Source organism: Drosophila suzukii, chromosome 2L (assembly GCF_043229965.1).
Source record: "Drosophila suzukii chromosome 2L, CBGP_Dsuzu_IsoJpt1.0, whole genome shotgun sequence".
Taxonomy (NCBI): domain Eukaryota; kingdom Metazoa; phylum Arthropoda; class Insecta; order Diptera; family Drosophilidae; genus Drosophila; species Drosophila suzukii.
Window position 1 is genome coordinate 3,413,130 of NC_092080.1, and position 26,102 is coordinate 3,439,231.

General features: G+C 42.0%; 4 protein-coding genes across 5 annotated transcripts in view; 3 read left to right on the top strand and 1 right to left on the bottom strand.

The window, feature by feature from the left end:
* tkv (serine/threonine receptor kinase thickveins) overlaps positions 1-16,782 on the top strand; it is a 59,777-nt gene extending 42,995 nt beyond the window's left edge. For both annotated transcript variants that reach the window (XM_017081133.4, XM_017081140.4), the window contains 2 exons: positions 14,986-15,173; positions 15,235-16,782. In XM_017081133.4, coding sequence (XP_016936622.1) covers positions 14,986-15,173; positions 15,235-16,542 — 1,496 coding nt within the window. In that variant the 3' untranslated portion in view covers positions 16,543-16,782. The remainder of the gene's footprint in view (positions 1-14,985; positions 15,174-15,234) is intronic.
* Positions 16,783-18,876: 2,094 nt separating this feature from the next.
* On the bottom strand, positions 18,877-19,705 carry TpnC25D (Troponin C at 25D). The gene is made up of 3 exons (XM_017081205.4): positions 19,552-19,705; positions 19,064-19,481; positions 18,877-18,999 (listed from the first exon to the last, which is right to left on the bottom strand). Exons 1-3 carry the CDS (start codon positions 19,552-19,554, stop codon positions 18,971-18,973), a joined length of 450 nt encoding a protein of 149 aa, XP_016936694.1. The 5' UTR covers positions 19,555-19,705; the 3' UTR covers positions 18,877-18,970.
* Positions 19,706-21,378: 1,673 nt separating this feature from the next.
* LOC108014970 (inactive pancreatic lipase-related protein 1) lies at positions 21,379-22,918 on the top strand. Its single transcript, XM_017081194.4, has 5 exons — positions 21,379-21,638; positions 21,694-21,802; positions 21,863-22,440; positions 22,492-22,660; positions 22,719-22,918. The coding sequence occupies exons 1-5, from the start codon at positions 21,602-21,604 to the stop codon at positions 22,867-22,869; spliced, it is 1,044 nt and encodes a 347-aa protein (XP_016936683.3). The 5' UTR covers positions 21,379-21,601; the 3' UTR covers positions 22,870-22,918.
* A 405-nt stretch (positions 22,919-23,323) lies between these two features.
* On the top strand, positions 23,324-26,076 carry LOC108014949 (TBC1 domain family member 19). Its single transcript, XM_017081173.4, has 7 exons — positions 23,324-23,922; positions 24,411-24,597; positions 24,652-24,745; positions 24,808-25,060; positions 25,133-25,602; positions 25,664-25,745; positions 25,808-26,076. Exons 1-7 carry the CDS (start codon positions 23,653-23,655, stop codon positions 25,979-25,981), a joined length of 1,530 nt encoding a protein of 509 aa, XP_016936662.2. The 5' UTR covers positions 23,324-23,652; the 3' UTR covers positions 25,982-26,076.
* Positions 26,077-26,102: the final 26 nt, after the last annotated feature.

A 26,102-nucleotide genomic window follows, 5' to 3' on the forward strand; every position in this document is an offset into this window, starting at 1 on the left:
ATCATAGTAGTGCCATTATCATCGGCATGATCATGGTCTCATAAGTATGCAGCGCTCATATTACAAATCTCTGGGCATATCCTGTTGGTTACCCTCCGCTTCGACCATCCCCCACCCGATTTCAATTGAAATTCGTTTTCTAATTGCGTTTTGTTGTTCGGGACTCTGGTTCTATGCCAAGTGTGTCTGGGATCGGGATCTCGGGATCTCGGGTCTCCTGACCAGCCCAAGGAGATTCCATCGGCTTAAAATATGCGACGTTTCTCCGCTTCTCTCTGGAGTTGTGCATGTTTTTCTTAATTTTTTATGACCCTGAGCAGGTAGAACCGAGCCAAAAAGATTGGAAAACGAACAAATAATACGAAGAGAATACAGAGAACCACAGTCCGGGCACCCCTTGTTTGAAGAGTGGATACCCAAAAACATGGAAAAAAGGGAGAGAAAAAGATCAGCTGTCAATTTTATGGGTTCCCCTTTCTCCATCTCCTTTCTGGGGTGTTGTACGCACATATTTTATGCCTTTTCCCGTGCCCAACTTTGTTGTCATTTCATTTCATTTCATTTGCCTAGATTATTTTGATATGCATCTGAGCATTTGATTTGGGCTTAGACAGCCAAATGAATTTTACGACCGCTCGTGGTAGATACACACTGATATAATCCCCTTTCATCCTCTTAGAGCAACACATTGTTTGATCTTCTATTCACTCGGATAATATTCAAATACAGTGGGTTACGATTCTTAGTTTAGATTTGGCTAGCATTTATGACAGGCAGCTTAATAAAAAATTAATAAATTATCACATATTTAATTAAAACCCACATATTATATTTTATATGTCTTTTCAAAACTTGTTAATCCAGATTACCATTGCAATTAGTAAATACTATGCAAAGCAATCAAGCTGTTCTTATTACTTTTAGATGACCATGAGCGTTTTATATTTATTTGAGTGCTATATATTTATGGGATTATGGTTATTCTGAAACTGCATATCGCAATGACATAAAAATAAATATCCAGTCTGATGAGCTATTTAAATACCTTTTAAAAATTGGGACCAGTGTTCTATTTTGGTTTATAGTTATACTACTTTTTAATAATTAATTAACTCTTAGCCAGAGACCACTGTATTTTGTTTGTTTCTAATTTCGCTGGGGCTAATAAACGCCTGCCAATCGTCTGGGCATCCGTCCAGGTGCAGATCCCCCTGCTTATGTATTTGATTTGCTTTGTGCAGTCGCATTCTCAGTCTGGGTCTCTTAATAATAAATTCGCCACGGGTGGCTACCGTCCCCTTGGTCACTCGGTTGCGCCCATGACAAATCGCAACAAATGAAAAACAACAGACACAACCAGATAAAAACCCTCGAAAGCGCAACAAATACGAAAAACACCTTTTGATGTGGGCATTGTTGTCGTTCGAAAGGCAAAGACAAAGAGTCGAAAAGGCACACCCACGGCCCAGAAATGAAAATCTTGCCATCGAGTAGTTTTCCCCGAAAAACCTTTCACGACAAGTCGGCATTTGATTGAAATGGTAAGCTTCGATGGACAGCGGAGACCCAGTTCCATTTCCATCATCATATGCCAAGTGCAGACCTGTCATGATTCTATATAGCGATGGTATTGCGATGGAATCGAAGTACTCGAAATGTTTCGTGGAATCACCTAGCCAACAAATTGTGCTTTTCAACTGATAGGGACCGACGACGACGTATTTTGATAAGACCGTGGAAGTGTGGGTTTTGGGGGGCAGTAAATACTAATTCCCAGGTATATGACCGACCGACCGACCGTTCGACAGGCCGCTGTTTAGGGTCGTCTAGGTTTGGTAGTTCCCGAGTTTTTCTAGCTAATCTTATCAATTTTGTCGTCTGCCGCCTGTTCGCGTAAACAAACAAAAATAGTTATAATAATAATAGTACACAAAAACAAAATAAATAGCATAGCCGTCGAATACATAAGCGCACGTTTCATTTTACGACGAGCGTGTGGCTGCATTTCGGATGCGTTTTTCTAGCGTTTTTAGCCGCCTCAGCGCATTATTAAAAGGTTTTCAAAGAAATTTATGCTAGAAACAAAAGCCTAACTGTAGCCCCGTGTCGAACATACATTTAATTTATATTTTCTGCTGCGGCTAGCACTTTTCACTTGCACATTTCCTCAGCGAAATTGTATTTTTAATTTACGTTTAAATGCCAACCTGTCGATTTTCCTCGGCCGCATGCACACGCAAAGAAGAAGGGGGTCATTGATTTGTCGGGCCTTCCGAGCGATGCGTTCTGACCGATCAGCAGAAAAACCCTGACTAGACATCAGTCGCGTCTTCAGACGGAACAGGGCGACACACTACCCGTACTACCTCGAATGGCCATATCTCATCATCTACGTGGATTCGTTTTGAATCGGCGATTACTCTGGCATTGACTTGCACAGCCGGCGAATCATGATCTTCAATTTGAATACAGTAATTACAATACAATAATGAAATGTGGCTGCTCATTGAGATGCGCTTATCAGATGAAAGATTAACGAATTATTCTCGGAATCGCATATAAAACCTGATTTACTTGGGCACAGCTAAACGTTAGAGTACAATGGCATATGATATGGTTGCTGTACTTCCTTTATTGAGGGAATTACTTTTGAAGTGTGAGGCGTGCAATTCAGATTCGTTCTGAGAAAATTGCATAACGGAACGAGAGTTTGTATCGCGTTGAAAACAAGAGAAATCTTAGAAGCTTAAATAATATATAATTACATGAATAGTTTAGATGAAACGTTACATTTTTCTAATAAACAGTTTAGATGGTTTCCGCTAAAATCAATATGGTTTTTTTTATTATTCGAGAGAGAAAGAGATATTTTTTCAAGAACCTTAGTCTATGGAGTTTACGTTTTTGAATCCTATTTGAAGTCTGAAATTTCTAATGTTTCGTCAGTCATATGTTTCTTAAAACTCTAGGGATTTTCTATGGTGTTCTTTATTTATGGGTCTTAAGGTCTAGATCTTAAGCTAGGTGGAGGTGTTACATTAATTCTTAGTTCTATAATGCTATATGATATATGTTATGTTATGTACTATGTTAGTTATTTTTAAAAGTGAGAGTACTGTCAGCCAGCAGCACATCCTGTCGCACCGTGATTAACTACAGATTAATGCATTAATTCTTAATCAAATATCATCTTCCAAGTGAGATATGTTTGTTTAGCTGCTCCGCTGCGGTTCGAGTGCAGCGTCCGCATATCCTGTTTTGCCATCCAGTGCGGATCAGCCGATGCGATCTGTCGCCAGCGTGTGGAGCACACATGTGTGCCTCTCACAGGGCGCGTGAAAATGACGATCGAGGCGAGGCAAGCCGTCCGTCCTCAGGTCTCTGGGTTCCCCAACCATCCGAACCATCCCAACCAGCCATCCATCCATCCGAGTTATACACTCCGCTCCTCTTTTGCATTCTGCAGCGGGAAGATGCGGATATGCTGAATGCTGAGTAGGCGGCAGCTGCTGCTGTTTGTCAAAACATTGGCATGGAATTTTCGCTGTGGGGCCCTGGGCAAGTGAAATGATATGTATCTGAGGGATACACATATGCCTTTCGTGTGCTGTATGTAAATGCAGTTTCCTGCCGGCCCAAAAACTGAACTCCATTAGCAAGCAACTGCAAGTACGGGCTCAGCAGCTCAGCTCATCCTCATCCACGAATTCCGCTTAATTTCGTTGACGATTAATCAAAATCAAATAAATGCAAGTAACTTGGTTGCCTCACTCCGTCCAAACTTTCCATACTCCTTGGCTAACTGCTGCTGGCCGTCGTCTGATGATGGATTTCGTGATAAATGAAGTGAAATTTGAGTGGATTTTGTTCCATTCTCGGGTTGTTTTTTTCGAGCTCCATACAAATGCGTTAAATGCTTGAAACGATTATCTCGGGTCTGAGAAGGGGGCTCAGCTTTATGATGATTTACATGTGTGTTCAGACCACAGTGGCAGTCAAAATTGTCTTCCCAGTTGGGTTTTGTTATATTTGAAGATAAGTTCCGAAAGCAACATTTTAAATTTAATAAAGATAGATGCAGAATGATGATGCTAGTCATAAATTTCTTTTTCTCTTTTCTTAACAATGGTTTACTTTAAGAACTATTTGTTTAACCTCTGCTGTAAGCAGTACATCCAGCTATATGAGTCCCCGTTATTTTTATGAGTTTGCTGTAGCTGTTTGACTTATGCAGGATTACCATGATATCTGTTCTTCCCAGCCTCTTAAATTTACGATTCCAGCTGCCTCACAAGGTCATTGTGCCACATTCGTCTTTAAAACATCTCCCTAATCCTGTAAGAATTATCAGTTCCCCGCTAAGTTTGTCAACCATTCAGTGCTGCTAATTGCTAGAGATATTCTGTATGCTTTTTTGACCGAAATTTCATAACTTTTATTGGACCGCCCCACCAACTTTTGTTGTTGGTAGGTAAATGTGTCGCACAGACAGCACGGCGGCATGTTTATTAGACTGCAAACACAACGGCAACAACTGTTGTTAGTCGCACAATGAGAATGGCGAAACGCGGATCGAGAGCCAATGACAACGCACATTGGCACGTATTGCTCATTTGGCCGCATGTGCATATCATATAAAATAATATTATTGGTATATATATTCGTGTTTTCTTTTTTGTCTATACAAAAATTTGCATATTTTCGGTGTCTGTTAGTCTGGCTGTTAGCTGGCTGAGATTTATATATGCTTTCCTGTCTATTAAAAGCCTGCACACGTCATGCTGTCGCCGGGGCAGCCTTAAAAGGCAGCGAGTGGCCGATCGCCAATGTTTGATTCATCATCAGGTGACCAAAAAAGCGTAACAATAATGGCCAGCAGTCAAAAAGTCTGGGCCAACAGAGGAGGCGGCGAGGAGCAACATGTTGCTGCTGCTGCTACTACCGAAGCAATTGCTACTGCAGCAGCAACATGTTGCTGGTGAATCGATTTGGAATTGCTGGTCGTTTTTGTATGCGAAGCGGGCTGTGGCCATAAATCGAATTGACATTTTGACGCGACTTGCATTGGTTGTTGGTTGCTGGCCCACCCACATGCGTATAAATCTCGTATGCAAAGTCCCTGTTTGGGCGCCATTCGGTGATTCATCAGTGATCGCTGCTGGACATCCGTAGTGGCTTCCTTGGCTGTCCAGTAGTTGTAAATCTCTTTTTTTAAAGAGAATTTCGACAGTCCACCCACTTTTGATGAAGTTTTGTATAAAGAGTCAGTGTTTGGGCGCCACTTAATGATTCATTAGTAAAATTTTCAGAACATCCGTCCGTTTAAACGTCAATCTTGACAGTCCACCCACATTTGATTAAGTATAGAAAAAAGGGTATTCAAGGGTTTAATCACTTCTGCTTAAGTCCTGAAAAAAGAATCCCAGCCAAGTGTATGACTCAAACTATAACTGTAGCCTAAGTTTCTTTGGCAATTATAAATCTCTTCCGAGAAGGAGTCCCGCGCAAAATGTTGCCAACAAATCGCAGACGACAAATGCGCAGACAGCTTGACTTTATTTTCATGCCGCCAAGCTATAGCCATTATATATACCTATACTATATATACACAATGTCTGCGTACATGTTTATTTCTAGCCAAATAGCATTTGGTATTTCGTCTGGCAGGCGCATAAATTTCGATTTAGAAACAAAAAGAGCGAAACCGCCAAGACTACGACGACGACTAATTAGTCGCTCTGTTGTTTTTATTTTAATTTTGACCCAGCCATGGCAACGAGCTCCTCCAATTCGCTACTGTGGAGCGAATCCACTGATCAACCGATCATCTGATCGGATCTCAGCATGAGTGACTTTTGGCTAACGCCTCCTCCTCCCGATTAGCATTCGAATCCAATTCCAATTTCGATCTTTCGGCGATCTGCGAATGATGATTGCCAATCATCGCCTCAATATCAATATTAATGTCGTTGATCCCCCGATTCTGTTTGCTCATTTCGATTTCTTGATAAAATCGCAATAAAAATTGTATCAGCTGCCGCTGAATTATGCAAATTGAGTCTTATATTTTTTTTCCTTTCGATTGGCAATGCAATGTCCGCCATTAAAGTCGCTGGCCGATAAGATATTTTTATGTGGGCAGTTGATGGTTTTATTTGTGATTTTAATTAAGTCAATTCACTGATTTTATTCAATTGCTAATTTGTTTTTCCGCCTCTTTTCGTTTCAGGTAAGTTGAAATCAACAGTAAAGGAATCAATCTCAAGTGTTATGAATGAATATGTGATGGGTAAAGATTGAAAGGCCATCAGTTGGTAATGTACAAGACCTAAGAAAACATAAATTCAGAAAATTGAAGAAGCAATTATTTTTAAAAAAAATCCTATTTAATGAATTACTCACATTCGATATTTCCGCTGAAGTCGATGGCGTTTTTCGCGCGTTTTAAAACGCCTTTGCCTGGGTGGTCCACCAATTGCCATATAGCCATTTGCCAGCTGCTGTAATTTTTCATATTTCTGTGTGCACATGTACTTTTTTGCCAGTATTTTTTCGCATTTTTATTTTTTTAATAATTTGCGCCTGCAATTAAAAATCATTAAGCCAAATCAGCGCGGTCTGCCCGCCGGGCTCTCTAATTAAAGCTGATTGTGTTGATTCTGCTGCCGTATGCAGAGGGAAAAATGGCGGAGGAAAAATATAGGAAAATTATGCACAATCGCAGATGTACATACAGATGAATGCTGCAATTGTTTTTAATTGTCCGAGTGAAAGAGAGGTCGGATTGGGGGAGAGTCCAGTCCATAAGCCAAATTGTGTCAGACGTAAATCTGACCATTAGCATCGACCATCTGCTCACTGGGATTGAGGTTTTCGACTTCCAGATTTGTTTAACTATTCGGTTAGCGTTTCATTCACAATTTCCACGCGACTCCAAAAGACAAATACCAAATAGAAACACACACCAAAAATAAACATAAATAGGCAACGCCGAGCATTAATTATAGCCGTTTATAAGGAAAAATCGTTTTAAAAGTTGTCATGCCCAAGCGTGGAGTGTGCAAACAGCAACAACCACAAAGGCTTGGCAACAAACCCGCCATAAAACCCGTTTACCTTCGCCATCATTCTTTTTTATTAGGAAAACAAACGATTTTGTTTTGACTTCAACTTTGGGCCACAGCCTCTTTCTTTCTAGCCGATGATTAATTCATTTTTTCTGCCTGTGTATCCCATTTTTGGGATTGTTCAGAGAACTTGGGATTGGGATACGATTCCCACAAGGATTTTAAGAACATAAATTGTTGACCAGGCTGCTCACACCTTTGCATAAATTCCTATTTCTGAAGAAACTGATTTGAATGATAGTAATTTGATTTCTTGGAATTTGCTAAAGCTCAAAGCTTGAATCACATTCCGCATGACAAATCCGCAAAAACAAGTTAATTTAGTTGATTGGATTTATTTATTTGACAACTTTATTGTGCTAGTTTTACTACACTTAATATGGTGTTATATTAAAAATACATTTTCTCTAGCAAACAATGAATGCCTAATTAAGGCTCTTAGACTTTCTTCGAATAAGTGGGTATCTTAAAGATTTTTGCAACTGATTGTATGCTAATATCCATACAAAACGGCTATGTGGGCATGGGGTATTGGCAATCTATAAGTCATTGTTCATTGGAGGGCGTATGCAAAACGAAATGGGAAGAAAACAATTAATTGCTATTGATTTAAGGGGCGTATGCTTGATTTATTTAGCAATCGTTTGACCAAAAAGCAGGCGGGCAATCATTTTCTTTGTGTACTCGAATATTTTATTTATTGCCCACATGATCGCCACAATAGAAGACCCCAGGCCAACATATAGATAGATAATGATGACTTCATGGCCAATGTTGCAACATCATCAGCAATAATCACAGTAGCCATTGAAAGGAAGCTAGAACCCGCAGGCTAAAAATTTTAAATTTAAAATTGATGTGGGCTACTGTTGGTTATTGATTTCACAGTGGGGAAATGGCTGGTAATAATGCTGATGCTGAGTAGATTAAAGTAATGGCACCTAATGGTTAACCAGCTAGTTTGGTCAATATGATAGATTCAAGATACTAGCTAGCTAATTCTACGCCATTTTACTCTCGAAATTGAAAACATTGATGTTTATTGAAAACATCGATTTTTGAAATTATCGAAAACATTGATACTGACATCGATCTTTTTCATGGTCTAAATTCTAGAGCTAAAGCAGTAGCTTTGTAAGTTTGCCTAAGCTTTTGTTTTCTTAACTGCTGTCGTTGTTATCTTCTCTCTCGAAACCCCGGCTAATTTATGCAGCACTCTATGCTTTGCATTTCAAGCAGTTTCCTCCGATCTCTCGATCACATGTCCACCAAACTGGTATATATGGTATGTGTATATAAGACAGTGTATATCCACTATAGAAGAACCACCCGGACGAGCGTTTTTCTAATGCCCATTCGATTTGAGGCTAATGTCGATTGAGATACAATTTATGCAGATTATGCAAAAGGGCGATCCAAGTCGGTCCATTGAGCTACCCGGAGTGTAGGTGTCTTTCTGAAGTCGAAGTGGTACTTCCCCTCGCCACAGAAGCTGGGGCAGCATCCACAACCACAGCATCCGGCTACCCACGCACTATAAAAATAAGATGAAAAAAATCCAAAAACTAGACAGACATTTTGTTTAGCATTTTGTTGTGCCAACTGTCCCATTTGCTCGCCTCCCTTTTGGATATTCCCTCCAAAACCCACGCGGCTCAGTTTTTTCACTTTTTATTGCCTAGAAGCCGCCTGGCCTGGGCGTTTGTGATTTAATTAAAAATATGCGACACTTAATTAAAACGCATGCGACGCTAGAGACACTTGCAAATATTTAGAGAGACTGCAGCGCGTTTTATTAAGAATTTTGACAGCCTTTTGATTAAGAGCCCAGCCGCCCGAGGCACTTGGCAGGTTCGCCACAACGCCCACGATCTCCATGGAGATCTGGGCAATCTTAGCATGGGAAATAACTGGTTGGTTGGCTGATTTATCGGGAGGCAGTTGGCTGGCCATTCATGCCGCTTACTACAACTTACAGCCACAGCTTACAGCTTACAGCTGGCTAACAGCAAAAACATGTTTGTATTGGCTGTGACACGTTTTGAAAGTCAATTAAACGCTTGTAAAATGCATTTATGCAAAGCGAAACGCACTCAAAGGCGAAACAATGGCGACTTCAACGCCACAGTGACGCAACAGTGCGTTAACAGTGGGCGTATGCTAGCGAGGGATCACTGTATCCCCTGTATTTCGACCCCATAGAACCAGTTCCCAAGTGTTAATTACACAGAAATGCTTTATCTAGCTGGATATCTGCTGGGGAATGTCGTCTAATCTAATGCCAATTCATTCACTCGGCTGAAAAGGAAAGTTCCGTACAGCATTTACTCTTAAATGCGCAAATGCCTTGATAAAATTTGGCAACCTCACAAACAATTGCGGCAACTAAATTTAAATTGCCCCCAAAAGAATTATAGCCAGCCCCAAGTAAACCGAAGCAGATCCCAAAAGCGAGACAAACAAACAAACATCAGATGGTTGTTGGTATAAAAAGCCAACGACGTCAGCAAGTCACAAGAGTAGTATAGTATGGTCTCAGGGGACCGGGCGTATAAATCCGCCAATATAAATAAATCCGATTTTGGCAGGAGATAGGAGATTCAAATGCCAACCAGCCAATTCATTAGGACCGACACAAATTATCATGGAAAATGCCGCCCACTTTTCTCGATATTTATAATAAATACCGGGGAATACAACATGCCGCGGCGGCCTACGTTGAACAATAAAACTTAACATTATTATATAAAATGTGTAGCACAGAAAACAAGGCATGAAAATAAAAACAGACGCCCACAGTTGGAAACAGCGGAAAACGTGCAGAAAAGCACAAATGCCACAAGTGGAATTTGGTATTAAAGAGGTGACTGGAAAATTCCCTTTCGATCAGAAAGATTTTTGAGATAAGTGTAATTAAAAATGGAAATGTTTTAAAAATTGAATTTTTAACCAAGTTATACGGTATTTACATCGCTTTCTTTTTTTAATTTAGCCATAAAATGAAAGTAAATTAACAATTTTAAGGTTTCAGGAAGTATTTTAAGGGACTTACATGTTCAAAATCATACTATAGGAAATACATTTGTAAACATGTTATACTAAAATATTTTCCATCGATTCTATTTTCAAAAACACTAAACAACTTTTTAGTAAAAAGTAAACTTAAATTTTAAAATAAAACATTTTTAGGAAAGGGTATTTCAATTTAGTTTTTCCGTAATCCTCCAAAATAGGTTCGTGTCCTAGCTAAGTATCGCCTCAGACGTCACAGGCTTTTTGTCTTTGTTGCTTTTGCAATAACTGCTGCCTTTGTTTGAATTAGAATTAGGGAGCTGATGATGCATGAGCCAATTCATTCCATTCCATTGATGAGCTCACTCCAGCACCGCCATCAGGTGTGTGTTTTGAACTTTGAGTACTACGAGTAGTAGATAGATTTGTGTATTTTTTCCGATCACATGACTGCGTAAGCACTTTCTGTTGTTACTTCCCACAGTTAAACATGTGTAATATGAACTATATGAATATTTTCAACAGTAAAATTTATAAGATCCCATTATTTCCAACTTATTTCCTCAACTGATACGATATTCTTATCTTAAATTCAGCATATTCATCTCGCTAATTGCGCTAAGTAAGAAACTTGCTCAGTTCTGTAGCAGAACTTGTTCTATCACTAATTGAAGGTGATCACCAGATTAGGTTTATCTACAACTAACCCAATTCGATAACGTACTTAATTTACTTTAACCGACCTTATTTGATAAGTTAGCTCCCCTTACCTTGTTTAAGACTGTTTATCAGAAACTTTGCTCTTTTAAGTTTAATTGAAACAATCAAACCTCTGAGCTTCGATTGTATTTCCTTTTCTGTACGAAATGCCCAACTTGGAATGCGAATCCCCAAAGAGATTAACATTGACCCGTAATTACTTTATATGGATTGCAATTTTAATTAGACTCTCGACTTTGCACAGCTGCTCGAGAGCCATAAACAGTGGGCTGAAAAAGTAATGGCACGGACAAAAAAAGAGAACAGTCATCTCCGTTGGCTGTTCAAAGGTCTGTCGACCGAGATGGCTTTATAGTTTTGCAACGCACTGTCGACGGCATGTGGGGAATATTTTATGGCATGATTCAGCTAACGATTTCCGCTGCCAACGCTCTCTATCACATGGGTGCAGTTTTCCCCGGTGTTGTTGATGCCCCACCACCCAAGCGTTCGTTTATCATCATCATAGTCCCATAGTCACCACCATGATCATCCGATCTCCAATCTCCGAGAGCCGTGAGCTGTGGGCTGTGGGCGTGGGCCGCCTGCCGCCTCCCTGTCGAGATCGTGCCGCAAACATCGCATCAACTGGCTGGCCGGGCTAAAAATATATATCTTCACTGCATTTTCAATGGGCTTGCTCCACCCACAGGAACCGATGGAAAAGCCACAGCCTTCAGCTTGAGCTCATCCCATCCCTTCCTCATCGATTTGCAATTTTTTGCATGCTTTAAAGGAAAACTTTTACAGAAGTTCTTGAACTTACACTATCTTAAATTGAATAAACATTAAAAACAAATGTTCATAGGATTTCATTATATTAAAATGGGGGTTTATCTTGTTAGATATTACTAATAGTATTATTTAAAAAACTTAGAGTGACAAATGATTACAAACAAGTACCTGACAGGTCCAGCGATTATAAAAATATTACGACTATGGTTACAATGTTTTTTTTTTCTATAATTACATACCAAATGACCATTACGAATTTTACCTAACGAAAAATCAAAGATTCACTCTTAAATTTGATTTTCTTAGATACCCCGCATTATAAAAGAAATAAAATATCATATGATTTGATTATAATAATTTTGTATTTAACCATTATATATCAAAAGTAAGAAATGCGTTTTCGCTTGTGTTTGATTCCTTTCCTCAAATAGGCTATCTCATAAAATATAACAAGAAATATCTCCAGTGGCATGTTTGGAATAATGTCAATTATGATTGGAATCAGTTCTCGTTTTTTGTTTCTGCCAATCGTTTATGATTGGAAATATTATTTTACGATGCTGCATCTTTGTGCGTTCGAATGCCGGCCATATAGGGTCTGCTGTTCCTGTGACTTCGCCTTCGTGTTTGAAGAGTTTCACATAAAATTGGTTGTTTATTGCAACCAGCTAACAAACATACACACACAAGGCCAACCTGGAGATTGCTTTGTTCTGGGCCTGCCAGCCAGAATCGGTTTAGTTTCCCCAGATTCTTTTTTCCCTCCTCACTTTTCGGCTTTTGCTGAGTGGCAAGCGCGTGCACTTGGCGCCAACTTGGAGCCGCCACATTACTTCTTGCCCCTCGAGCTGTAGAAACAGCTAACCGAAAGAGGCAACAATTTGAGTTCGAAGCGCGACGTCTTCCTCCAAAGCCCCTTTTCCCCATCCTCTCACCCGGCGGATGCCACTTGGTTGTCCGCGGTTCGTTTCATAATTTGGTTTGGGATTTCTCCTCTTTTTTTTAAAGTTTTTTTCGGTCTGGTCTGGTAAGAAATTCATAATTTGTCTGCACCGCAACAGGCTACCGTGCTACGTGGTCATCGTTCTCTGCCTTCTCAGTGATTTTCCTTCCTGAAAAAGATGCAAGAAGCAACAGGTATTTGCGAATAAAACTTGGCAGCATTATAAAACTATTTTGGCTAGCAAGAAACTTGGTTTTTTCAATGAAATCCGAAACAATTGAGCATATATCTTTGCTCGTTTTGCATGCCAAGCGACAGCAGATACAATTGGCGCGATAAAAACCGCCCGTGAAACGCGTGGCGACAGCGCGCAAAACAGCAGCTGTCGCTGGCTATTAAATTGTAATTAAATTATTATCTCGCGGGGCAAATGGGCGTGGCCAGCCAAATGCAGGCAACATCCGTTTCGTTTTCGCTTTTTTTTGCATTTGTTTAGTATTTGTGTATCTGCAACTATTGGAACTGCAAGCTGTGAATGGCATGCAGTTTCCATTGGGCATGTGTCACTTGTATCTTTTTTGCCACAGCCTTGACAACACGCGACCTGTTCAGATATGTAGTTCCCCCCAAAAAAAAACAAACAAAAAAACACTAGGAATTCGCATCGTTAATCAACCGAATTGTATCTTTTAGAGCATTTTAAGGCATTACCATTAATAGCTCTTAACTGCGATCTCGTTTCGTGTGAATGTTGTGGCTTTGATGGATGGTTGGGGTCTTGTAACGAGCTCGTTTGAGCGTAAATAAGCGAATGGAATCCGAGAGTTTTGTTTTCCCAGAATTGCGAGAGCCAATAAACAATAATGAGAATCGGAAAACATTCCCACCGAAAGCTAGTCAGCAAAAGTGCAGAGTAGAGTACAAAAGAATCCAGCAGATGCACAATGACACACATCCGTTCTGTGCTCCAAGCTTTACGACTTATAAATGGTCGATAAAAATGTCTAAAAATATGCTAAATACCTCGCACTGTTGGCGGAGTAAACAAATCACCTTTTGCCACAGCCACCAGAGGAACCATAAAAAATATGGCATTCAAGGCGTTTTTATGAATGAACCGAACTGCAAGCGGCTGAATGCAATTAAATGCGAAACAGTATTGAGCAGGTCGGGGTACTTACTCCAGCAATCCGACTATCCAGCGATCCAACGATCCAGCGATCCAGCGATCCAGCGATCCATGGGAAAGCCACCCACTCGACCGTAACTCATTCATCTAACGGCTGTCTCTCGCGGAAAAACGCACTTAATGCTTTTCTCGATGGCTGTCGCAGGCGGCAAATGGCCGTAAAACTAGCGCCCAATGGCCACAACGCCCACTCCATAACGGTCGAACTGTGTGTGCTCATGTGCTCCATGTACACCATGTACTCCGTCAGCAGTTTGGTCAAGTGGATAAGGCAGCTACTGGGGTACCAAGCCACCAAGCTACCAAACTACCGAGCAGAAACAGCAGCCACTTGCAACGAGCTTGTAATTAGTTGCAGATTTGCCAGCGACCTGAATCAATTGCCCGAGTTACCGTTACCAGCTACTTGCTACTTGCTGCTTGCAACTTGCAACTTGCCACTGACAGCCACAACCCACTCTTCATGCTCAAACGCATTTTCATGCTAGAGTTCCTGCATGCGGTTAGCTTTTTGCCGGCGTTTATAATCGCAGAGTCAGGATATGATTGATTTAGAGGAGTACCTAATATTAAATAACAGGGATTTTCTATTTATTCAAAAATTGTAAGGCATTTTAGATAGAAATATGAAAGATACCTATGAGTACCTACTCCACAAGTAAGCAATATTAAAGGGTTCCACATTATTGAAAACAGGGAGTGACTAATTTCCTTCGTTAGCAGGCGTCCAGAAATTTAGTAAAGTTAAGAAGGCTAAGAAGATTATAATTAAGAGGTATAATTCCAATACCTAAGCTAGTATTATTGGACACCAATCTTAGCACTTTACTAGCATTCTCAATCCTAAAGAACTAATACCATTGATTGCATCTTAGAAAGGATTAGAACAGCCTACTCATCAATTTTAAGTGCTTCCCAGGCCAGAGATATTGAAGCTACTGCTAGAAGCTGTAATTGAACATGTAGGAGTTTTGGACATTCATAAGAGGTCTTAAAAATGCATAAATTTTAAAGACCATGTTTAGCAACTAAGATTTTTGGGATCTGATGGCTAACAACATTATCAGGCAGAACAACATTAAAAGAGTCGTAAAATTCGTAACATTAATAAAATAATTTGAGGAAATCCATGGTATTAAAGAAATAAAAGAAACATTTGTACATTTATAATGCTAATCCAAGAAAGATACTTATAAAATCTCTGTTTTTTATAATTACAGCCCGTTCGCTGACCTGCTACTGCGATGGTAGCTGTCCCGACAATGTGAGCAATGGAACCTGTGAGACCAGACCAGGAGGCAGTTGCTTCAGCGCTGTGCAACAGCTGTACGATGAGACGACTGGAATGTACGAAGAGGAGCGCACTTTCGGATGCATGCCCCCTGAAGACAACGGCGGCTTCCTTATGGTGAGTTTCCTGCCTTTAATGAAATTAAGAACCCATAACTAATGCAAACCTCCTGTTACAGTGCAAAGTGGCCGCTGTACCCCACCTGCATGGCAAGAACATCGTGTGCTGCGACAAGGAGGACTTCTGCAACCGCGACCTGTACCCCACCTACACACCCAAGCTGACCACCCCGGCGCCGGATTTGCCCGTAAGCAGCGAGTCCGTCCACACGCTGGCCGTCTTCGCCTCCATCATCGTCTCCCTGTCCGTGTTCATGCTGATCCTGGCCAGCCTGTGCCTGACCTACAAGCGGCGCGAGAAGCTGCGCAAGCAACCACGTCTCATCAACTCCATGTGCAATTCGCAGCTGTCGCCTTTGTCACAACTGGTGGAACAGAGTTCGGGCTCGGGATCGGGATTGCCACTCCTGGTGCAGAGAACCATTGCCAAGCAGATTCAGATGGTGCGACTGGTGGGCAAGGGCCGGTATGGAGAGGTCTGGCTGGCCAAGTGGCGCGATGAGCGGGTGGCCGTCAAGACCTTCTTTACCACCGAAGAGGCTTCCTGGTTCCGGGAGACGGAGATCTATCAGACGGTGCTGATGCGCCACGACAACATACTGGGCTTCATTGCCGCCGACATCAAGGGTAACGGCAGCTGGACACAGATGCTACTGATCACCGACTACCACGAGATGGGCAGCCTGCACGATTACCTCTCCATGTCGGTGATTAATCCCCAGAAGCTGCAACTACTGGCCTTCTCTTTGGCCTCTGGATTGGCCCATCTGCACGACGAGATCTTTGGCACACCCGGCAAACCGGCTATTGCACATCGCGATATCAAGAGCAAGAACATACTGGTTAAGAGGAATGGTCAGTGCGCCATCGCTGACTTTGGACTGGCGGTTAAGTACAACTCGGAACTGGATGTCATTCACATTGCCCAGAATCCACGTGTCGGAACAAGGCGCTACATGGCTCCAGAGGTGTTGAGCCAGCAGCTGGATCCCAAGCAGTTCGAGGAGTTCAAGCGAGCGGATATGTACTCAGTGGGCCTGGTCCTTTGGGAGATGGCCCGTCGCTGCTACACACCCATATCGGGCACCAAGACGACCACCTGCGAGGATTACGCCCTGCCATACCACGATGTGGTGCCCTCGGATCCCACATTTGAGGACATGCACGCTGTGGTGTGTGTAAAGGGCTTCCGCCCGCCGATACCAACACGCTGGCAGGAGGATGATGTACTGGCCACCGTCTCCAAGATCATGCTGGAGTGCTGGCACCCGAATCCCACCGTCCGGCTGACAGCCCTGCGCGTCAAGAAGACGTTAGGGCGGCTGGAAACAGACTGCCTGATCGATGTGCCTATCAAAATTGTATAGGCAGCAGCTGTTCATAGTATCGTTTTAGGTTTAACCTAAGTTGCATTTAGTTTTCTGTTTTCGTTCAACCTATTCTGTTGAAAGCCTGGTTCCCAGCCCTTTGGTGGGAACCTCCTAGTTAGTTTCTAATCGTAAGTTGCCTGTACTTGAGCGGAGCAAAGCAGGGGATCCTTCAGAGGTGCCTATTATACGGTTACTTTAATCGCCGCACTGATTGTAGGCTAGAGGTTAGATTTAGCGCTACTATTGGGTTGGCAAGAAAGTCATGTCGTTTTTTTTCAATATTTTCAAAGATGATTTATTTATATCAGGACTTATAATTAATCAATTATGTATTGGCCGCTTTGTTCGACCACTAATGACCATCTCTCGGGCAGCTGCATAATTCCGCGCTCGAAGAACTTTTGGTCTTTTCCAGCAAAGAATCGAGACAAGTGGTTTTCGACAGCCTCATCTGAATCAAAGTTTTTACCATTCAAAGAGTTTTGAAGAGAGCGAAACAAATGGTAATCTGAAGGTGCTAAGTCCGGACTATAAGGTGGATGTGGTAGCACTTCCCAATTCAGCTCCGTTAATTTTTGCCGAGTGACCAAAGATGTGTGGGGCCTAGCGTTGTCATGGTGAAAGACTATACCCTTGCGATTAGCTAGTGCCGGCTCCTTTTCTTTAATTTTTTCCGCCAAATTGGATAGCTGGCGACAGTACACATCTGAATTGATGGTTTCATTCCGTCCCAGCAGCTCAAAGTGCACTACACCCTTCCAATTCCACCAAACAGACAGCATAACTTTCCTCTGATGGATACCGGCCTTTGATGTGGCTTGGGCTGGCTCATCTTTCTTGCTCCATGATCTTTTTCGTTGGACATTATTGTAAACAACCCACTTTTCGTCGCCAGTAATGATCCGCTTCAAAAAAGGATCGTTTTTAATCCGTTGCAGCAGAGAATAGCAGATGTTGATACGCTTAGTTAGGTGAATTTCCTTTAAGTTATGCGGAACCCAAACATCGAGCTTGCTTACGTAGCCAAGTTTCTTCAAATGGTTTTCAACCGTTGTATGCGACACACTGAGCTTCTCTGACATCTCCCGCGTTGAATAGCGCCGGTTTTCATCCAGCAAAGCCTGAATTTGTTCGTCAAAAACGGCCGATGGTCGACCAGAACGTGGGGCGTCTTTAACTCCAAAATCTCCAAGCCTGAATTTGGCAAACCAGCGCTGACATTGGCGATCACTCATGGCATCTTTACCATACACTTCGCACAATTTTTCGCGAGCTTCGACCGCTTTTTTTCCTTTTCGGAAGTAAAAAAGCAAAATATGCCGAAAATGCTCACTTTGGTCCTCCATGTTTAATTTGCTATAGCTTCCACAAATGTTATCGAATAATTACCAAATTTTCGTCGATAGTACCTAAGACAATAAGCTTTAAATCGATACCCTGACCCTGACCCTGGTGCTCGATTAGTCGTAAATAAATTAGATTAAAAACGATTACTAAAAAAAACGACATGACTTTCTTGCCCACCCAATACATAAGTTTAGAGGAGCTAGTTGCTAAGGCCCCTTGCAAAATCTTTGGTTAGAAAAATGCTTTAACTATTTGAGAAATATAGGAAGTATGTTTTTCTTGGATGACACATATTCATGTTGATGTACATAAGTATGAGAACAAAAATCAATCAGAATCGAAATTTACATGTAACATACTTTAATTTTTGTGCCAGCTTTTGTATGCTTTAACTTTACAATTTAAGATTGACCCCTATTCTTCGACCCCCGAGGCTTAAGCCTCAGCATACAGCATATATATATGAATGTGTTATGTTTGTATCTAGTGTTTAGGTGAAAACTTTGCAGACTTCGTGCAAGTAAATGCTGCCTTTTGTAAAATCCACGGAATTAGTTGCCTTAAGACAGAGCGTAAAGACAGGAGCCCGACTCCCTTCCTCCCCCCTTTGAGTAGCACATATTTATCTATATCCAGAGATAGATAGGACTGGCAGATGCGTATCTCGAGAAGTGCACTTGTGTCGGCTCTCTTGTTTTGTGTAAATAGCAAAGATGTTTATAGGCCGCTAACCATACATATATATAGTATATATATTATATATTATCGTTATAAGCGATTCTGTAAATACTATATATGTATCTTTATCTGTAACCGTTTAACTTATCTCTTATCGTTCTTATCGAGTAACCTTGTTTAAGCTAGAGTTAGACAGACTAGCCTGTAAGAGCAACAAGTAAACTATATAAACTAGATGGACATGTATCTTTCTTTAGTTTTTTTTTCTGTTTCATTATTACTGCGCGCAGACCACAAGAACTAAAGTTTGTATTAAAGCGTTTAGTTAATTTATTTAAAAATAATAAAAAATTATTATTAAACACAAAAGCTTGATTTTCTGTTGGATTTTGTCAGCACACTACTCGCCCGCCATCATCTCCATGAATTCTGGGGGTGAAAATAGGGGATTATTCAACACCACACTTTTTTGGAAATAACTGGGTTAACTTACCATCGAAGTCCACGGTACCGGAGCCATCAGTATCAATCTCAGCGATGATTCCATCGAGATCGCTGGAGGAGAGCTTATCGTCGAGGGCGGCGAGAATTTCCTTGAGCGTTGAGGTGGTGATGTAACCATTGCCCTCGCGATCGTACAGACGGAAGGCCTCCTTCAGCTCCTTCTGAATGGCCTCGGCATCCTCCTCCTCCAGGAAATGGGCGGCGATGTTGCAGAAACCATCGAAGTTCACCTTGCCGGTGTCCTCCGGATCGTTGTCGTCGATCAGAGCCTGCAGTTCGCTCTCCTCGAACATCTGGCCCATGCTATTGAGGATCGTCTTCAGCCGCAGGGTCTCGATGAAGCCCGTCTTTTGTGTGTCGAACATTTGGAATGCCTTGCGCATGATGTCCATTTTCTCATCGTCCTCCTGCGGGGTTACCAAAAATTAGCGAGATCACATCATAAACTATTGCACAATCTGCCCCTATGATAGATACCATTTTGTATCTGTTGGCCAAGCGACGACAATTTGCGAGCGAGCGAGTATTCCAATCTCCAATGCGTTCCAACTGCGTTGGCCTGCGGGCGCGCACTAAACCGATCGCCTGGCCAAGATCATTATTTATAAACAACAAATTTCGCTTAGTGGAAGCGTCACTCATACGCAGCGTTGTACACCACGTCGGCAGAGGAGCAGAGGAGCAGAGCATCCCATCCATGGGTTATTGTTGGTTTGGCTTTTCGGCAAAGCACTTTATTAACAGCCATTGGAATGCGAGCTGGTGGAGGTGGAGACGGAGGCGGATGCGGAGACTGATTCTGGCCAGACGCTGATCTAAATCAGATCAAAGTGTTACAGGTGCACTGCCTGTTGGTTGATGGGTTATTGGTTGGGGGATGGGGGATGGGATACTGATGCCTTAAGGTCGGCGGCAGAACGGCGACGTCATCTCCATCATCTTTTGGCTCTGGCAGCCGGAAAAACGAGCGCACAGCGCACGCCACAATTATGCAAAGAGCAGCAGATACAGATACACCGTACAGATACAGATACACTGTACAGTTATAGGTACACCCTCGCATCCATATCTTTTTGAAATGTATTTGTGGCCTGGTCCGTCGGTCACTCAGTCAGTCACTAAAAATCGACTATAAACGTCTTCACAATCAGTCACAAAATCAGCGCGATATTCTCACGGTAATTGTATTTTTAGTACTTTATAGCAATTTTTGTCCATATGATCATATGAGTGTGGTGGGCTGGCTGCTGGCTGCTGGCTGCTGGTCCACAGCCGATTCCACAGGCTCTTTGCGGCCTGCTGACTTTGGCTACCCAGTAGCTGCGGTTAACCAGCCCATCTTGCTCCTCATTCTCCTGCACTATCCACCCAAAAATGTTGATTTGGTTTTATATTTTTGCTTTAAAACAAACAAACAGGCATTCAGAGGCTGGCAAATGGACATCAAGCAAGATGGACAGGCCACTTGGAGACGGGGGTGGTGATGGGTTCTTGGGCATGGGTTTGGTTTTCGGATTCGGACTCGGATAGTTCTGTGTGAGTGGGTAACCTTCCGGCGGCATTTTTTGGCAAAGGCTGGCAGTAGCGGCTTTGATGGTCATTTGAGTTTTATTATTTATGACAAAACGTGAAACACTTTTGGAATGTCCCATGCATAAAGGCACATAGTTATATCGGGGAGGGGTTTTTGGGTTGCTCTAGAGAGAGGCGACTAGCCCGATTGTTTTTGCATAAATCTCATTGCCCAAAATGTGTGCGCTTCCCTTGTATAAATAGCACGAGTGTTGACCACACTCGTGGCATAAGTTCTAATTCTGATGCTGACAGTCTGGTGGCATGAAATTTAAGGCTAGATTTACGACGTAATTACCACTGCAAATTGCACTGGCCAGGAGCGAAGTCAATGCCACTGGGCCGAGACTTTAGCTATGATCTTTAAAACGAATTTTTCAGCTTATAAAGTTTTGTTCAGAGTTCAAATTAAAGTATTTTTTTTTTTAACTAACAATGCCCACCACTTTTCGGGAAACTAATATTTTCACCAATTTTCGCATTTTTTATAAGGGGTTACATCACCTATTTTTGCGAAAAATGGCCAAAATTAAACATTTCCAGGTTTGAATGTCAATCGATTGGGAATTAAAATACGAGCTTAATGAGGTAAGACACTCCTCATTCTGAGCGTTTTTTGCATTATGACAGGAAAAACACAGAGTTTTTAGGGCTGAAAACATGGACTCTCATTTTATAAAAAAAAATTTTTTTTTTAGGGTTTTGCAACGTTGCATTCCAAATGTAATAATGTATGAAAATGTAAGTTCGTGTTAATAGTTTCAATTTCTTTACAAAATACCTAACGCATTCAAACGCCCCACATTGGGCGCTGGGATGCACCTCTTTTGCAATTATAAAAGCTTTCCGGTCTCTTTTCCGGCTGAACGAAACAAAATTGATTAAAATAGTTTGCGACCCCTAGAGCGTTTAAAGTAAAAACTAAAATAAGTAGAGGTTTGATTGAAGTTGGGGGATGATGAATAAACTGTGGCATTGTCTCTTTTTGATAGGTATAGTAATTCCTGTGCTTGTACTTCAAAATGAAGGTAGTAATGTTCTTCTCAGGGTTTTCAAGTTTTATGCTGGTGGCTGGCTTTGAAGATGAGGAACCGAATTGTTTTGCCCTGAGTGAGGAATTTTGTCCCAATGCCAACATTACCTTTTGGCTTTACACGTAAGAGGGCAGAGAGGGGTGTCATTTAAGTTTATATATTTTATGCACTTAGGCCCACAGAAAAGCCAAACCGGAGGGAATGGAACTCTCACAATTTAACCTTCCCAAAGATGAGTTTCTACCCCTAAAGCCACTGAAGGTAATAATCCATGGCTTTAACGGGCACCGCAATTATACTCCCAACATCCAGCTACGTCCTCGATTTAATAAGCTAGACATTAATGTAATATCCTTGGACTATCATAAACTTTCCTATGAACCTTGCTACTCGGAGGCAGTTAACAATGCCAAATATGTGGGTCGCTGTATTGCCCAATTTCTGCAAGTACTGCTAGTAAAGAAATTGGTAACGATTAAAGATCTGCATTTGATCGGTTTCGGTTTGGGAGCCCATGTGGCAGGATTTGTTGGTAACTTTATTCCACAACACAAGCTGGAACACATCACGGCCCTCGATCCTGCCAAACCTCTTTACCTGGTCAAGGATAAGGCCCAAAAACTCGATCCCACGGATGCCAAATTCGTGGACGTGGTGCACACGGATGTTATGATGCTCGGTCTTCTGGAGGCAGTGGGCCACGTCGACTTTTACTTGAACATGGGGGTTTCGCAGCCCAACTGTGGGCCCATCAATCTGAGTAAGTGGTACACGTTAATATACCGTATCATTTTATATAATGCTCTTTTAGTGGAGACACATTTCTGCTATCACAATCGAGCCGCCGATTATTACGCCGAATCTATTTTAAATCCTTCCGGATTCTATGGCTTCTTCTGTCCCAACTTCAAGAGCTTCGCCACAGGAGCCTGCGTTCCCTCGAAGGATTTCGAGGTGATGGGCTTTGAGGCCAATTCGGAGTTAGTACAATAACCGAGTTTTTGAAAGACTACTATAATAACATTTCATTGAATTCAGGGCCAGGGGCAGGTATTTTCTGGATACCAATAATATGCCGCCATATGCCATGGGGTATAACCTAAAAAATCTCAATCGCCAACTGAAAGGTCGCACTTTCATAAACGATGATATGATAGATAAACTCCTTGAAACAAATAAGGAAGCTTAAGTTGTTTGTGAGAAATATTGAAAAGGTAGTTTCGGAGTTAAAAGGAATCAGTATCATAATAATAAATAGGAAAATATTAAAAAGAGTTTACCGAAGATTGACATCTCACAAATAGTAATAATAAAATGTATTACTATATTTTAAATATATATAAATAAGTAAATTGAAAAGAAAAATTCTGAGTACTACTAAAATACTATTTATAAGCTCAACAATGATTGGCACATCAGGTTTTGACCCTGTTTCTTTCTATTTCTGCCAGTGAACCATTCCAAAAACTTATTTTTGTGCCCAATCTTAATTTTCAAGTGAAATACCTTCGGCACACACACTTTGGCCCACCTTTGCAATCAACAGGAGGAGCCTCACCGGCAGCCATGTCAACAACTCGTTTGGCCAGGTGACAGATGCCAAGAAAAAGAAAATGTTGTGTGTGTGCATGAAAATAAAAGTGTATGGAAAGCAATTTCACGCGCCTTTGGCTTTTCATTTGAAACGAAACATAATGGAATTTCGTCGGTTGCGAGGGGCGGCGAATGAAACGAAACTGAGCTAAACTAAACGAAACTAACGTGAAACTAGCAGGCAAACAAGTGTTTGCATTCCGTCGCCAAGAAGCGACGACAGACTCCAAATCAAAACAGGCGACGGAGTTTGATCGATAAAAAGTCAAACGACTGTGCTGGAAGCGCCCAACTTGGGGCTAATCAGAACGCTGTGAATAGTAAGTTGGTAGTTAGTTAGCAGTGGAGAGCTACACAGAACGGTCGACGGAGGATCGCCATGGAGGAGCTGCAGGATGCCAGCATCCATCACATGACCGCCAAGGTCATCGCGGCCATCAAGAACACCAAGAGCTACGAGCCCATCTACAAGGAGCTGCAGAAGTTGGTCTGCAATCCCAGCGTGGACACCCACGACATGCGCAACACCCTGGAGGATGCCATCAAGAGCGCTGGCTTGGAGACGGAGATCCGGAACATTGTCTACAATTTGGTCAGGAGTAGGTTGGCCAAGCCCGACGACAAAGCCCTTGCCAACAAACAGGCAGCGGTGGGTACAAATTCATAGATTCAATAAATTAGATAGGAATGGTTTTCGAAAAAGGCTTCCTTACTAAACTAAAGACCTTTTTCTTTTCCATAATTTAAAAGTTCATTTTAATCTCGAAATATTCATACATTTTTATGGTCTTACCCATTTTTATTTTAACATGTGGACGAGAAAACAAATTAATATTATAAAAGTCCTTTAAAAATAATTTAACCTCCTTTCAACCAGCACATCACCTTTGTAAGGTGTTCTTTTCAATTCCCATCATTCCCTCGATCTTTGTTTTACCAAAAACTAGTTCATGTTATATTTTTCAATGTCTTATGCTTACAATAAAATAAGAGTTATAAAATGTTTGTTCAATCCAAGACTTCCCAAAGTGGCAAAACTATCGAGCATTCTACAAGCTCGTTAACTTTATGGACTCTAGTAATGAATTTTAATCTATCCTTTTTTTTCCCATTATACTCTTTCTATTTTTCTCACAGAAACCCACCGTTAGTGATCCATTGGGCTATTTAAAAAGGGCCGGTGTTCTTTGGGATCGAAGGGTTAGAAAGAGTTTGAATGCCATGTGCACGGAGCTAAAGGTCCCTCTGCATGGACAACCGAGGATCAGTGCCGATCGAGAGGACTTCATGGCCAAGTGGAATGAACTGAGCAACTATAATATGGGTGGGTTACTTCGGTTATTAGGAATCTAACATCTTATTACCTCGAAATTCCCAGATCTGGCCAACTACAGACCAGTTTATGCACCAAAGGATCTTCTGGAGGTCCTGCTCTCTCTAAAAGGACCCGCCAAAACCACCGAAAATACAGAGTGAGCTTTGGTTTAGACCTTTTGCAAGATTAAACAATAAAATACATTATTTTTCTTAACAGCCAAATCCCCCAGTGGGAGTTTTCTCATATAGCTTTACCCGTGAAGAATTTGTTTGAACTGCGTGCCCATTATGCGGATCTCCTACGAAGTGATAGCTATTTGGGAGTGCCCGATCTCACGGTTCAGTGTCAGAGGATTTTGGAGGGGAGACATGCACCCATGTGCCAGCAGTTCCTGAAAAAGGGTTGCACCCCAGCTCCTTATAGAGGGGCACTTTGGGCCTCTGTCCTGGATAGCAAATTGCACGACTATGTAATATAACCAATTATTCCTCTTACTTGATACAGATAGAAAGATAACCCATTGATATATAACCTCCCATAGGACATTGATTATTGGCAGAAGCTGCGCAATGCAGTCTGGACCACCGATCACATCGTGGACAAGCTGGTCTTCAAGGACATCCAGCTGACGGCCTCCAACGACGACCAGTACTTTGTGTTCGAGGACGTGCTCTACCAGGTGCTGCTCTGCTTCTCGAGGGACACGGATATCGGCGGCTGCGTGGAGTACGAGGCGTTTCCGGTGAAGGGCAAGACGTACGAGGGTCCGCCCTCGGGCGTGGTGCCCTTCCACGGCATCTGCATGTTCGCCGCCCCCTTCTGCTATCTGTACGACTCGCCGGTGAATCTGTACTATACCTTCCGGGCCTTCTACATCCGCTACTGCCATCGCCTGACCACGATCAATACGCATCCGCAGGGGATTGTCAGTCTGTGTCTGCTATTCGAGAAGCTTCTGCAGACCTACGAACCGCAGTTGTGGTCTCATTTTAGGGAACTTCAGATCCAGCCGTAAGTTGGGTTTGGGGATGCTCTAGATAGCTAACCTCATATATCTAATATATCCCTACAGGCTAAGAGTCGTCTTCAAATGGCTTATGCGCGCTTTCTCCGGACACTTACCTCCTGACCAACTTTTGGTTCTCTGGGATCTGGTAAGTATACCTCTGTAATATATGACCAGTCTTGGTATATATCTCCTATCTTTCCTTTCCAGATCCTTGGCTTCGATAGCTTGGAAATCCTCCCCCTATTCGCCATCATCATCCTGAGTTTCAGAAAGGAGAGCATCATGCAGGTGGCCTCCCTGGACAGCATCGAAGCCATTCTGGCAGATTTGTCCTCCATCAAGGTGCTGCCCCTAGTCCAACTGGCACTTAGTCGGGACTGAAAGTGTGGTCTTTATCTGGTTACTAAATTAAAGTATTAAAAGTGTTGATAAATATAAAATTATTGCAGCTGTACAAACTATATTAAATAATAATTTGTGGCATCTGTATAATATAAAAGCA